This window comes from Mytilus trossulus, chromosome 8 (assembly GCF_036588685.1).
Source record: "Mytilus trossulus isolate FHL-02 chromosome 8, PNRI_Mtr1.1.1.hap1, whole genome shotgun sequence".
Taxonomy (NCBI): Eukaryota; Metazoa; Mollusca; class Bivalvia; order Mytilida; family Mytilidae; genus Mytilus; species Mytilus trossulus.
In genome coordinates this window covers 75,833,184-75,847,034 of record NC_086380.1, presented here as the reverse complement: position 1 = coordinate 75,847,034, position 13,851 = coordinate 75,833,184, and the positions used below count along the sequence as shown (strand labels likewise).

Sequence of the window (13,851 nt, the reverse complement as noted above, 5' to 3'; positions counted from 1 at the left end):
AAGAAAACTTCTAAAAAAAGGAGAGGTGTGGTTTTATTATACTCTAAATCAAAAGATTTTTCTTCATGTTCTGTATTGTATACAAGTTTTTCTAAGCAGTATAAGCAATTAACATTTGACAATCTAGAATTTAAATTTAATCTCATTTTTTTTTAAAACGCAACTTGTAATTAATCGAAATGATATATGACTTGTTCTACCAGAGTCAAACCATCCATAGTCACATTTTGAGATGTTCAGTATATTCAAACACGACATTAAATACACAAAAACTCAAACATGCATAAATGTAAGTGTTGCATGTTTGAAAACAAGGTAAACTAGCCTTTTATGGGCCTTTTAGTGCTAACTGTTAAGTGTGAGCCACGCCACCGTGTTGAAGACCGTGCATTGACCTATAATGGTTTACTATTACAAATTGTGACTTGGATGGAAAGTTGTCTAATCATGCTAATGAAAACTCATTCCACATCTTCTTATAACTACATTGTACAAATACCAATAAATATGGGGTGATGATGTTCCTCAGTCATTAAACTTTTCATCATTACCGAACTGAACAAAGAAATAACACGACGGGTGCCGTATACGGTGCAGGAAATGCTTATCCTTCCGGAACACCTGATTTTACTCCCATTTTTTATTGGAGTTCGTGTTGTTTCTTATTTATTATTTATAACTGTTGATGTAAATGTCGTTTGGTTTTGTGAGACTTTGTTTACTCCTTGGTTTTGATTTTTATTGTCTTTCAACCAGAACAGAAAAGGAATAAAATAGACGAGAGACATAATTTACCTAGTAGAATTGGCAATAAGCATATTCTAATGATTTGATCGTTTTCCTAATAATGCTAATTGTAATTTATTCATTACGCAAATCAAAGTATATCTGTATATTGTGGTACTAACCATTGTGTATAACATTCCGAACATTTGATATTGTGGAGCAGGATTTGCTCACCCTGTTGGACCACCTGAGATCACCCCAAATGTTTGGTCGGGTTTGTGTTACTTTGTTTTTAGTTTTCTATTTTGTGTATCATGTGTATTGTGTTCTGTTATTTGTCTGATATTATGTCTCTGTTTTAGTCATGGCGTTGTCAGTTGAAAGTTTGACTGCCCCACTGGTATCTTCTTTTCTAATAACTACAATCTACCTATATTTTATAAAAGTAAAATATATACCCTACAACAAGCGATATCGATCATTTATCGATTCGCACTTTTCTAACATAGATATGATTCGCACTTTCTTAACAGTGATTTTTGCCTGAATATCGATTACATAAAGAAGAATCAGAGAAAGAAAGATATCCATTTGAAACCAAATTAATTTATTTACAAAACAGAATATTTTTAAAGTAACATGTGACTATCTTAACATAAACGGAATAAACAAAGGATTGTTAAAATATTTACTTTCGGTTTTAACGGTATCTACCTAAGCTAGTTTAGCTCTTCATAATTCATAATCATATTACAAAATTAGATTACATACCTGATTAATTTTCGTAAAGCTTCTAATTAAGAATATAACCACGACGGTTCTACTGTTTAACTTGTAATTCTGGTTCTTGAAGACAACAGTAAAACACCTGTGTGATGTATGATGATTTTAAACACTACGTGGCGCTGTTAACAAAATAAGCACACTTCCTGGTTAAAAAAAACCACACAATTTAGATACATTTTAAATCATGAAATATGAAGTTTTAATATTTAAATCAAACTATTTATTGCTAGAGTTGAATATAGAAAAAGTTTAATGATAATAACAATATATAATTATGCCGGCTGCACAGGAATATTTTTCGGTTTTATATTCTTAGGGATTTATTGACACAGACAGCTTACAATATTTTTTTTATCAAGGTTCATGTGGACTGCAAAATCCATTTAAGTTTTGAATTTTTTAAAACAAACTATATATTTTAATTTTATTTATCTTTTTCCAGATACACAGGTTTGTCTGTACTCAGAGTAAAATTGGAAGTGAAGCCGAAGGGTCTATATGAACATTAAGCATGTTGAGTGCAGAAAAAAAGATATCATGATTTTTATTAACATAGGTAGATTTTCATTCTACGCTACTATTTTTTTTTATTTGTCATTAATACGAAATCATAGACATACAATTACAAACTTCAGCAACATACAAGGTCAAAGACAAGGTCAAAGACAAGGTCAAAGACAAGGTCAAAGACAAGGTCAAAGACAAGGTCAAAGACAAGGTCAAAGACAAGGTCAAAGACAAGGTAAAAGACAGAAAAAGCCAATAAACTATTACAAATATCCAAGTAGCGTTCAAAGAAAGAGCGTAAATAAACGTAGCCAGACTTCTTGTGACAATATATCTATTTTATTTGGAGGTAGACTTGTTCAACAAATTGTCGTCAATCCTATGGGAACGAAATATGCGCTTCTTCTTACCGACCTCTTCTTATTTTCGTACGAATCGGCGATCCTTCAGACACTTGTCAAAACAAGAATATCAAAGAAGCCGGGTCATTAAATTTCACAAATTAATATTGATGATGCTCTAACACTTGGATGATGCAAACTAAAAATAAGTGAACGAAAATATTTCTTGGACACAAGGACGTTGAGACGTACAATTGTAAAATGTAATACTCCCCGATACGTTGATGACATAAAAAAAAAAAAACTTTCGGTGGTCAAGTGTCGCACTCGGATCGTGAATAGTATGGTACAGCCCTTGGATGGTGTAAACTTCCCAAAACAACGTGTATGGTGTAATGGTGTATGGCATATGGTGCAAAGGTGTAAGGTGTATGGTGCTATGGTGTATGGTGTAAGGGGAATGGTGTAATGGTGTATGAGGAATGGTGTGATTGTGTAACGTGCGATCGGGAATGGTGTGAATGATAATGTACGACCTTTCATTGGTTGCAAACGAATTTTTTTTTATTTCATTTTTTTGGATTGTTAGCATAAACATAATAAAAATCTTAATATTTAAAATTTAATTGCATTATGGGTAATTTCGGATCGTGTAGATAGAATGGGGAATGGTGTATGGTGTAAAGTGTAAGGTGTATGGTGCAAAGGTGTAACGTGTATGGTGTAATGGTACAAGGTGTATGGTGTAATGGGGTATGGTGTATGGTGTAATGGTGTATGGTGTTAGTGGGAAGTTTACACCATCCAAGGACTGTATTATATTATTTGTTTGCTTTATTTCTTTTATTTCAAAACAGTATCTTAACTACAAATAAATAAATTCGATTCAATACACAAATCTTATTGAAGATACGATTCGCACTTTCTTAACAGTGATTTTTGCCTGAATATCGATAACATAAAGAAGAATCAGAGAAAGAAAGATATCCATTTGAAACCAAATTAGTTTATTTACAAAACAGAATATTTTTAAAGTAGTATGTGACTATCTTAACATAAACGGAATAAACAGAGGATTTTTAAAATATTTACTTTCGGTTTTAACGGTATCTACCTAAGCTAGTTTAGATCTTCATCAAAAAAAATATTACAAAATTAGATTACATACCTGATTAATTTTCGTAAAGCTTCTAATTAAGAATAAAACCACTACGGTTCTACTGTTTAACTTGTAATTATGGTTCTTGTAGACAACAGTAATACACCTGTGTGATGTATGATGATTTTAAACACTACGTGGCGCTGTTAACAAAATAAGCACACTTCCTGGTTAAAAATAAACACACAATTTAAATACATTTTAAATCATGAAATATTAAGTTTCAATATTTAAATCAAACTATTTATTGCTAGAGTTGTATATAGAAAAATTGTAATGATAATAACAATATATAATTATGCCGGCTGCACAGGAATATTTTTCGGTTTTATATTCTACCTCTTCTTATTTTCGTACGAATCGGAGATCCTTCAGACACTTGTCAAAACAAGAATATCAAAGAAGCCGGGTCATTAAATTTCACAAATTAATATTGATGATGCTCTAACACTTGCATGATGCAAACTAAAAATAAGTTAACGAAAATATTTGTTGGACGCAAGGACGTAGAGACGTACAATTGTAAAATGTAATACTCCCCGATACGTCAATGACATAAAAAAAACCAGTTCGGTGGTCAAGTGTCGCACTCAGATCGTGAATAGAATGGTATTATATTATTTGTTTGCTTTATGTCTTTTATTTCAAAACAGTATCTTAACTACAAATAAATGAATTCGATTCAATACACAAATCTTATTGAAGATACGATTCGCACTTTCTTAACAGTGATTTTTACCTGAATATCGATTACATAAAGAAGAATCAGAGAAAGAAAGATATCCATTTGAAACCAAATTAATTTATTTACAAAACAGAATATTTTTAAAGTAACATGTGACTATCTTAACATAAACGGAATAAACAAAGGATTGTTAAAATATTTACTTTCGCTTTTAACGGTATCCACCTAAGCTAGTTTAGCTCTTCATAATTCATAATCATATTACAAAATTAGATTACATACCTGATTGATTTTCGTAAAGCTTCTAATTAAGAATAAAACCACGACGGTTCTACTGTTTAACTAGTAATTCTGGTTCTTGAAGACAACAGTAAAACACCTGTGTGATGTATGATGATTTTAAACATTACGTGGCGCTGATAACAAAATAAGCACACTTCCTGGTTAAAAATAAACACACAATTTAAATACATTTTAAATCATGAAATATGAAGTTTCAATATTTAAATCAAACTATTTATTGCTAGATTTGTATATAGAAAAATTGTAATGATGATAACAATATATAATTATGCCGGCTGCACAGGAATATTTTTCGGTTTTATATTCTTAGGGATTTATTGACACAGACAGCTTACAATATTTTTTTTATCAAGGTTCATGTGGACTGCAAAATCCATTTAAGTTTTGAATTTTTTTAAAACAAACTATATATTTTATGTTTATTTATCTTTTTCCAGATACACAGGTTTGTCTGTACTCAGAGTAAAAGTGGAAGTGAAGCCGAAAGGGTCCATATGAACATTAAGCATGTTGAGTGCAGAAAAAAAGATATCATGATTTTTAATAACATAGGTAGATTTTCAGTCTATACTATTATTTTTTCAGTTGTCATTAATACGAAATCATAGACATACAATTACAAACTTCAGTAACATACAAGGTAAAAGACAAGGTCAAAGACAAGTTCAAAGACAGACAAATTTCAAAAAAGCCAATAAACTTTTAAAAATATCCAAGTAGCGTTCAAAGAAAGAGCGTAAATAAACGTAGCAAGTTTTCTTTTGACAATATATCTATTTTATTTGGAGGTAGACTTGTTTAACAAATTGTCGTCAATCCTATGGTAACGAACTATGCACTTCTTCTTGTCGACCTCTTCTTATTTTCGTACGAATCGGAGATCCTTCAAACACTTGTCAAAACAGGAATATCAAAGAAGCCGGGTCATTAAATTTCACAAATTAATATTGATGATGCTCTAACACTTGGATGATGCAAACTAAAAATAAGTGAACGAAAATGTTTCTTGGACGCAAGGACGTAGAGACGTATAACTGTAAAATGTAATACTCCCCGATACGTCGATGACATAAAACAAAATGGTTCGGTGGTCAAGTGTCGCACTCGGATCGTGAATAGTATGGTATTATATTATTTGTTTGCTTTATTTCTTTTATTTCAAAACAGTATCTTAACTACAAATAAATGAATTCGATTCAATACACAAATCTTATTGAAGACATTGCATGTGTATAGTTTTATGCACTAGGCACGCTTGACATATAATTACAATTACAGATGAAGGTTCTTTTCATTTTCTGATTGGATTCCATTGATATATACCCTAAAACTTGCAATTACAGTAACAACAGAGTCGACTTCCTCCACCTCATTTTTAGACATATTTCTCGAATTTGACATACACGGTCATGTCAGTACCATAATCTACGGCAAACGAGACGATTTTAATTTTAAAATTGTCAATTTTTCTTCCTCAGTAGCAATACACCAACTTCACCTGCATATGAGATATACATTTTCAAACTTATTCGATATTCAAGAGCTTGCTCAGACTTTGTAAAACGTCACAAGTGTCTGAGAAGAAAGTTGATAAACCAGGAGTATATCAGTGAACGTTTTGTAATTTTTCTAAAAAGGTTCATCGACATTGTTGATAAACATTCCGTGTCAACTTCACAAATACTAGTTATACAAGATGGTCTTGAAGTTTAGATTCGGGTTACTGACGTTTTATACTATTTTTATATATATATGTTTATTAATATTACTTTTATGTTTAGTCTGTTTTTATTGATATTCATTTGACGTTACTTTTATATCCTGTTATTGTTCTATGATAATGCTCGTAGTCTTGTCTTTCATTTTTGCTAATGTTTTTTGTTCATGTGCCTTGTTGTGCCTCTTTGATACATATGACGTGGCTCTGTACATATATATGCCATTTACATGTTATTATTTTGTACATGTTATGCCATCATACAAGTTATTACTTGTACAAATACAATTATACAAGTAATTACTAGTACAATTTTTACTGAGAAAAAGATAATAACTTTTAACATGTAATTCATAACTTAGCGTAAAGGTATACACTCTCAATATGTGAGTACATTTTATATTTCAAATATATAAGCAAAACTGTTTATTTCAGTAGTCAAAACTAAAGTGTTAAGATGGAAAGCAATATAGAAAAGAAATTTTATGATGAAATAATAAAATTGTGTGATGATAATAAACCTTCTGATAATTAAATATGTACACGTGAAAGATACAGAGAGACTATTGGTAATATAGGAGGCAAAATTAAGTTCCAAAAAGACTGCTCTTCAAAGATGTTTGTTAAGTCAATATGATGTTTTGAGTGTAGCTGGCATTGAAAAACGCATTCGCAAATGTGACGAAATAATTTACTATTGTACAGTAGATGATTAGAACTGCACATTTGTGAGTTGTCGGTCATGGAGGCATGAACAGAAAATATAAGGAGTTAAAAACAATTTGTCAATATCAGCAGATAAATTATCAGACTTTTCATTCAGATGTGTGAACTGTGTATTTGAAAAAAGTCCATCTGAAAGCACCTAATTAGTTGTTCGTCCTAACACTTCTACAGACTTTCATTCCCGTTATCAAGTAGACTCTTTTTAAAATCAGTCATGTCCAGATGAAGAGTAAAAGTGGATCATGCACTGCCAGGACCACTTAACCAAATTAAGTGTACTGTGACCTTTGAAAGAGCAGCTGAAGTGGCTTACCAACACACGGACTTTTTTACTTTTGGGAGCTCCACATATGCTGCAAAGTGATAATGAGTAAATTTTTCATTGATTAAAATAGTTAATTCCATCTCGAATGCTTTCGACAATACTCGTTACCTTTCGACATTTCTTGTTACCTGTTTGTACAAACATTTATAGAAATACCTGTTCACTTCAGATAAATTTTATATTCCCTGGTCATTTCAAAAAGTTTACTGGTCAGTTCATGACACGTTAACTTCATGGTTTATCTAGTAAATCACAGTTTCAGCAATTTTGTCAAGACCCACAAATTTTGAGGACACTAAACAAAGTGTAACAGATTGTAATAAAGCTTTGGCTAAATTAACTTTGAAGAAACATATTTTATTTGTTAAAACTTATAAGCATTTTGTTCAGCAACCAGGGTCTATTTGTAAAAGTAAATGTTTTGTAAAAATAGATTACATTTAAGTTATTTTGGCGTTTCAGTTATACGAAACTTTTTATAGATGTAGTTAATCATTTGTAATTATAGAATATTGTATTTACATGTATTTTTTGGTTAAGCTACTCTGTGGTTTTTAATTTTATTTTTTAGAAGATGATGGTCAAAAAAGCTGGGCTAGACCATTACTTCTACATCTGGTTTACCTGTAAACCTATATTAGTTGGCAGGATTCCAGTAGTTATTGTTTGTATTATCAGGTATGTTTACATCATAATGTAGTGTTTTCTTTAACACTGAACACTTTATAGTGGCCGTTGGAAAACTAACAAACGATTCAAGTTGTTGTTGTTGTTGTTGTTGTTGTTGTTGTTGTTGTTGTTGTTGTTGTTCTTGTTGTTGTTGTTTGATTTGAATTATTGGCATTCCCTGATTATTTTTTAAAATCATTCTATGATTTTATTTTTTTCCCGCAGGTCACGCCATAGAACGATAGATCAGTCGCCGTTTACAGCTTTATTAGGATGTGTCCATAAAGTTGGCTTGTCATCGTCAGCCCTTCCAAAAGAATTACTTGACACTCTAGAAACTGAAGAAGATTTAATTTCATTGACAACAAGTACTAGTGACAACAATATCAGAACAAACATTGAGACAGAAACTGATCTAGACACAAATACTCAGACAGAAACTGATCTTGACACAAACACTGAGACAGTAACCGATCTTGACACAAACACTCAACCAGAAACTGATCTTGACACAAACACTCAGACAGAAACTATCTTGACACAAATACTGAGACAGAACCCGATCTTGACACAAATACTGAGACAAAACCGATATTGACACAAATACTGAGACAGAAACCGATCTTGACGCCAACACTGAAATGAAAAATGATCTTGACACAAACACTGAAACAGTTACCGATCTTGACACAAACACTGAAATGGAAACTGATATGGACACAAACACTGAAATGGAAACTGATATGGACACAAAAAATGAAATAGAAACCGATATTGACACAAACATTGAGACGAAACTGATCTTGACACTGAAACTGAAATTAGTTTTACAACTAGTGCGAGAACTGAACCTAGTGTTGAAACGGACACAAATTTCAAAATAATACGTGCGAGAAAACGAGCCCTGTCAGGGCAACAAAAACGGCTGATGAGATGTTGTCTTCTCCCAAAAGAAGATAAAAACAATATATATTGGAGATAATGTCATAATACTAGTACAAAGAGTAGACCGCGGTCCAATGGACTGTAAAAACACTAAAGGTGTTGTGCTTAATATTGCAGTAAATGGAAATAAAATATGTACAAAAGTTGGAATCATGTTTGGTTTGATGAGTCGAAATCAAATCGAAAAGATTCAGAAAAATAAATTGACAATATTGGACATACAAGAGAACACTGGGGTTTCCAATATATTTAACCCCGCCACATTATTTATGTATGTGCCTGCCCAAAGTCAGGAGCCTGTTATTCATTGGTTGTCGTTTGTTTATGTGTAACATATTTGTTTTTCGTTAATTTTTTTACATAAATAAGGCCGTTAGTTTTCTCGTTTGGATTGTTTTACATTATCTTATCAGGGCATTTTATAGCTGACTATGCGGTATGGGCTTTGCTCATTGTTGAAGGCCGTATGGTGACCTATAGTTGTAAAAGTTTGTGTCATTTTGTTCTTTTGTGGATAGTTGTCTCATTGGCAATCATACCACATCTTCTTTTCTACATTAACGTCAGGAAAGCATTATAATTGCTTTCTTTAAATTGTGGCCAAGATTATGTTCACTACAGCTGTAGGAGTGGCTGTAAGACAGGCAAATGTAAATCCAAAAAATGGACTCATTGTGTAAATCAAGATGCCATGCTTCCATGTCTTGTGCAAACACATATCATTTTTAATCTATTAGGCTTGATTTGTGTTTCCAATGTATGATTTTATGTATGCAACTTTTTTTCATGATGTATGTTTGAAAATAAATGGACGAAGGGTAGCAATTCATTTTTGCTTTTTACGACTATGTCACTTTGCACCAGAACTACGTATTTACGTGGCATCAAGCTGGTTAGCTAAATTTGAACAAGATATCTCGTAATCTTATGTTATTACTTTGTGTCCTTCGTTCGTCTTTAAACTTCTAACAATTCAAAAGCAATACTAATAAACACTTAAAAATAAGAAAAGAAAAGCAAATACTATATAAATTTCAAAAATACAAAAGATAGTTAGTTATTCAAATTATTATCTTTTTCTCCACAAAATATGTACAGGTAATTACTTGTACAATTATATTTATACAAATAATAACCTGTATGATGGCATCATACAAGAAATGTCTTGTATAAAGTTTTTGTACAATTATAGCCTGTACAAAATAATAAAATGTACACAGCATATTTACCGTTATTGAGCTGTTATACAATACATTTTTTTTTATTCTTGTCTTTCGTTTTTTCTAATATGCTTTGCCTATTTGACCGTTTTAAGTTTCTTTGATGCATGTATAACGTGTCTCGGTACTTATACATCCCGTCATTGTGTTGTCCTATGGTAAAATTGTGTATTCTTGTCCTTAAAAAAACCCAATATATTATGCTGGGTCTTTATGACATTTTGGAATTATTTACAACATTTTTTTTCTATAGTGATTAAGTCATTAAGATTATAACACAATGTTGACTGATGTATCCCTATTTTTGACATTATTACCTATTATGTCTGTTTGTTTTGTTTACGCAACGTTGTCAATATTATGGAATTTGATGCAACGATTATACAAGTGAGAGGTTGCGTTAACTTTAAAAACCAGGTTTGTTCTTCCTTTTTCTGTACAGGCAAAACTTGATCATATGAATTTCACATGAATCTCACATGAAATTCACATGAAAATTTCACGTGGGATTCACCTCAATCGAGCTTATACATGACACGCACGTGAAAATTTTCATGTGAATTTCACGTGAATTGATATTCACATGAATCTGATGTGAATTTTTTCACATGAATTTCACGTGAAATTTACAACAACAAAAAAAATGATGTTTTTCATGATTTAAATTAAATTTGAAAATTCAGATGTTATTTGAAATACTCTATTTAAAAAATTCATGTGAATTTCACGTGAAAATTGTTTACGTGATTATCATTTGAAATTCAAATGAGTTTCACATTAGATTCACATGAAACTCACAAAATATGATTCCACGTGAGTTTCACATATAAGCTCGTTTGAGGTGAAATTCACGTGAAATTTATGTGAGTGAAATTTGCCTGTGTACATAAGAAAATATTTACCCAAAATATGACAGTGTTTTTCCATTCGCTTGATTTTGCCATTTGATTAAGAACTTTCTTATTTGAATTATCCTCGGAGTTCTGTATTTTTGTGATTTTACGTTTTTAATATGTTAAAACAAAATGATTTATACCCCCTTCACATACACGAATGTGTCTTACGATTCCTTACGAATGTTGTTTGTTTTATCAAATGCAAGCATTCGCAGGCAATCGTAAACCACTCGCAAGCAATCGTAAATCACTCGCAAGCAATCGTAAACCACTCTTAAACAAATCGTAGACATTCGCAGACAATCGTATCGATTCGTAAAACTATTTGGAAATTTTTGGACATGCCAAAAATTTTACACGAATGTCCACGAATCATTTCATTCGTAAAGAGCTCGCAAATCACTCGCAACAATTCGTTAATGCATCGTTAACCGATCGCAACAACTCGTAAATCATTCGCAAGAAATCGTGAACAGTTTGATTTAAGAATGTTTAACGATTCATTTACGAATAGTTGCGAGCAGTTTACGATCGCTTTGCGATGGATTAACGAATTGATACGAATTCACGCGAGTGCTTTACGAATATATCCGATTGCTTTACGAATGTATACGAATACTTTGCGACTGCTTTGCGAGTGCTTTGCGAATGTTTTACAAATAGGAATATTTAACAAATGATTTGACGATAAAATTGGGGTTTTGTTTTTATTCTAATAGTTCGTTTCAGTTGTTATAAAATCGTGGAAGAAGGAAGTCGCATTTTACTATTGAATCATGGCTCCAAAGAGAAGACCTGCTGCAAGGAAAAGGAAGACAAATCCTGCTTCACCTAGATCCCCTACACCACCACCACCATCGCCCGAAACACCAAACCCCGCCGAATTACCACCACCAGAGGCAAACCCACCAACCGTTGGTATCGAATATCCTGAGCAGCAACTTTCAGATACTGACAATGTTGATACAGCCGGCTCAAACTTTGCCTCAGATGAGGACGATTTGATAGCCACTGCCACAACCAGTGCAGCAGTAAATGAGATTTGCTTATTCAATGTCTTTGAAAATCACCTTTATAAAGCACATAAAAAATGTATGAGTTTCATAGACAGACATTTAGTGAAATTGGCAATTGAGGAACTGCATTTTATTCAAATAAATCATCAAAATACGATACATGCAAAGAAAATCTGCATTATTTAAATCAGATTAGTTGGACAGAATAGCAATATAATAAGATTAAAGTTAAAATAATTATAACACGGAATCTATATCCAGAGGCCAGTGTATAACTGTTGTTGAACGTATTGGCAAAAATGTAATTAAAAAAGATAACAATGTTTATGATACTTTTCAAACAATTGCAATCAGCATATGAACTTCTTGAAAGACCGGTCATTATAAAAATATTTATGAGTGTATTTTATAGTAAAGTCGTTGATAGTTATCACGAAAATGGACATTGTGTATTTTCAGACTCGCAAGAAGAATAAACCCAAAACTAAAAGTGCGAGAATACTGACGATCGAAGAGGAAGACGAAGTAATTGAGTGGTTAAAGTCAAATCGTTTTCTATACGACAAGACAAGTATTGATTTCAAAAATCGCGATAAAAAAGAGCGAACATGGCATGAAATGGAACAGAGGATGAAGTTGAATCCCGGTGATCTTCAAAGATGGTATACGTCCTTAAGAACCACGTATGTGAAAGAAGTAAAGAAAAGAGAAAACACCACACGATCCGGAGCCGGTGTCGGAGATGGTTTGCTAACATCTAGAACTAGCTGGTTGTTGGAGAAATTCGAGTTTGTAAAACCCTTTGTCTGTCAGGCAAGAGGAACCAAGGGGTCACAGATCAAGAAACCTGACCGGTACTCAGACTGCAGTGAGTCATCAGTTCCATCAATAACGACCATGGAAAGTACACCACAGTCAGTGACAACACCGTCAACTACAACAAAGATATCTGACTGCCTAGAAAAAGTTTCTCAGCAGTTAGCAGTCCCAAAGAGTGACATAGAGAAGACCTGCGTTTTCCTTAGTACGCTAATGGCAAAGATGACCCCTTCCTGTCTGGAGGATTTTACGAATGAAACTATCTTCAAGGCAATGGAGTATGTTAAACAGTCTAAACAGGAACAGCGTCAAACACAACAACCGCCAAGGGATGATTTTATACAGCCATCCCAGCTTTCATCTACATTCACAGACCCTTCCCAGCAAGTAAATCGCCAAACATTACCTCAATTTACCCAATTACAACCTCAACAGCAAACTGCAGTAGGAAATAACAGGCCTTCAATTAGACCGACAACATCATCCATGTCGTTCAGGCATCGTCAGCCGCAACAAATGTCTACTGATCGCGACTATATCATTGCACGCAACTTAGCAGCTTCGAATCCGCCAGCTGACGTCCTTCAACAATATGGTCGATACCAATGGGCAGAACTGCAACCGACTAACTTGCAACCTATCTTAATGGGTCAACAGCAACAGACAGTATACTCAACTCACACTACAAGTCAGACACCAAGTGCTATTGAATCAACTGCGACAGATACAACATCAGTACTGACGGATGCTTATGAGACAATAAACCCAGAAACACCTTTCATATAGATCTTCGACGTGAATGACTGTTTATTTTCATTTAGAAAAGATTTAGGAAAATCTTGAATAGAGAACCTTTAAATGTATAACTATTTGTAGATTGTAGAAAATTTGTAGCTTTTTTTGAGAATGAAAAGAAATAGGTTAATCCACATTTGTTTATGTTGTTTATTTTAGGAACCAAAATTTTTAAACAAAACCAATAAAAAATGACATCGCTGAAAAGTGTAATAT

The 13,851-nt window shown here is 32.7% G+C and overlaps 1 protein-coding gene across 1 annotated transcript; it reads left to right on the top strand.

Annotated features, from left to right (window-relative positions):
• The first annotated feature begins 11,252 nt into the window (after nt 1-11,252).
• Nucleotides 11,253-13,626, top strand: LOC134728000 (uncharacterized). Its single transcript, XM_063592400.1, has 2 exons — nt 11,253-12,036; nt 12,481-13,626. Exons 1-2 carry the CDS (start codon nt 11,782-11,784, stop codon nt 13,624-13,626), a joined length of 1,401 nt encoding a protein of 466 aa, XP_063448470.1. The 5' UTR covers nt 11,253-11,781.
• The last annotated feature ends 225 nt before the right edge of the window (nt 13,627-13,851 follow it).

Excerpts from the sequence above, each read along its gene's own strand:
- LOC134728000 (XM_063592400.1), top strand. The coding sequence starts at position 11,782 with ATGGCTCCAAAGAGAAGACCTGCTGCAAGGAAAAGGAAGACAAATCCT. Across the intron at positions 12,037-12,480 it reads CTGCCACAACCAGTGCAGCA|ACTCGCAAGAAGAATAAACC; the intron begins GTAAATGAGATT and ends GTGTATTTTCAG.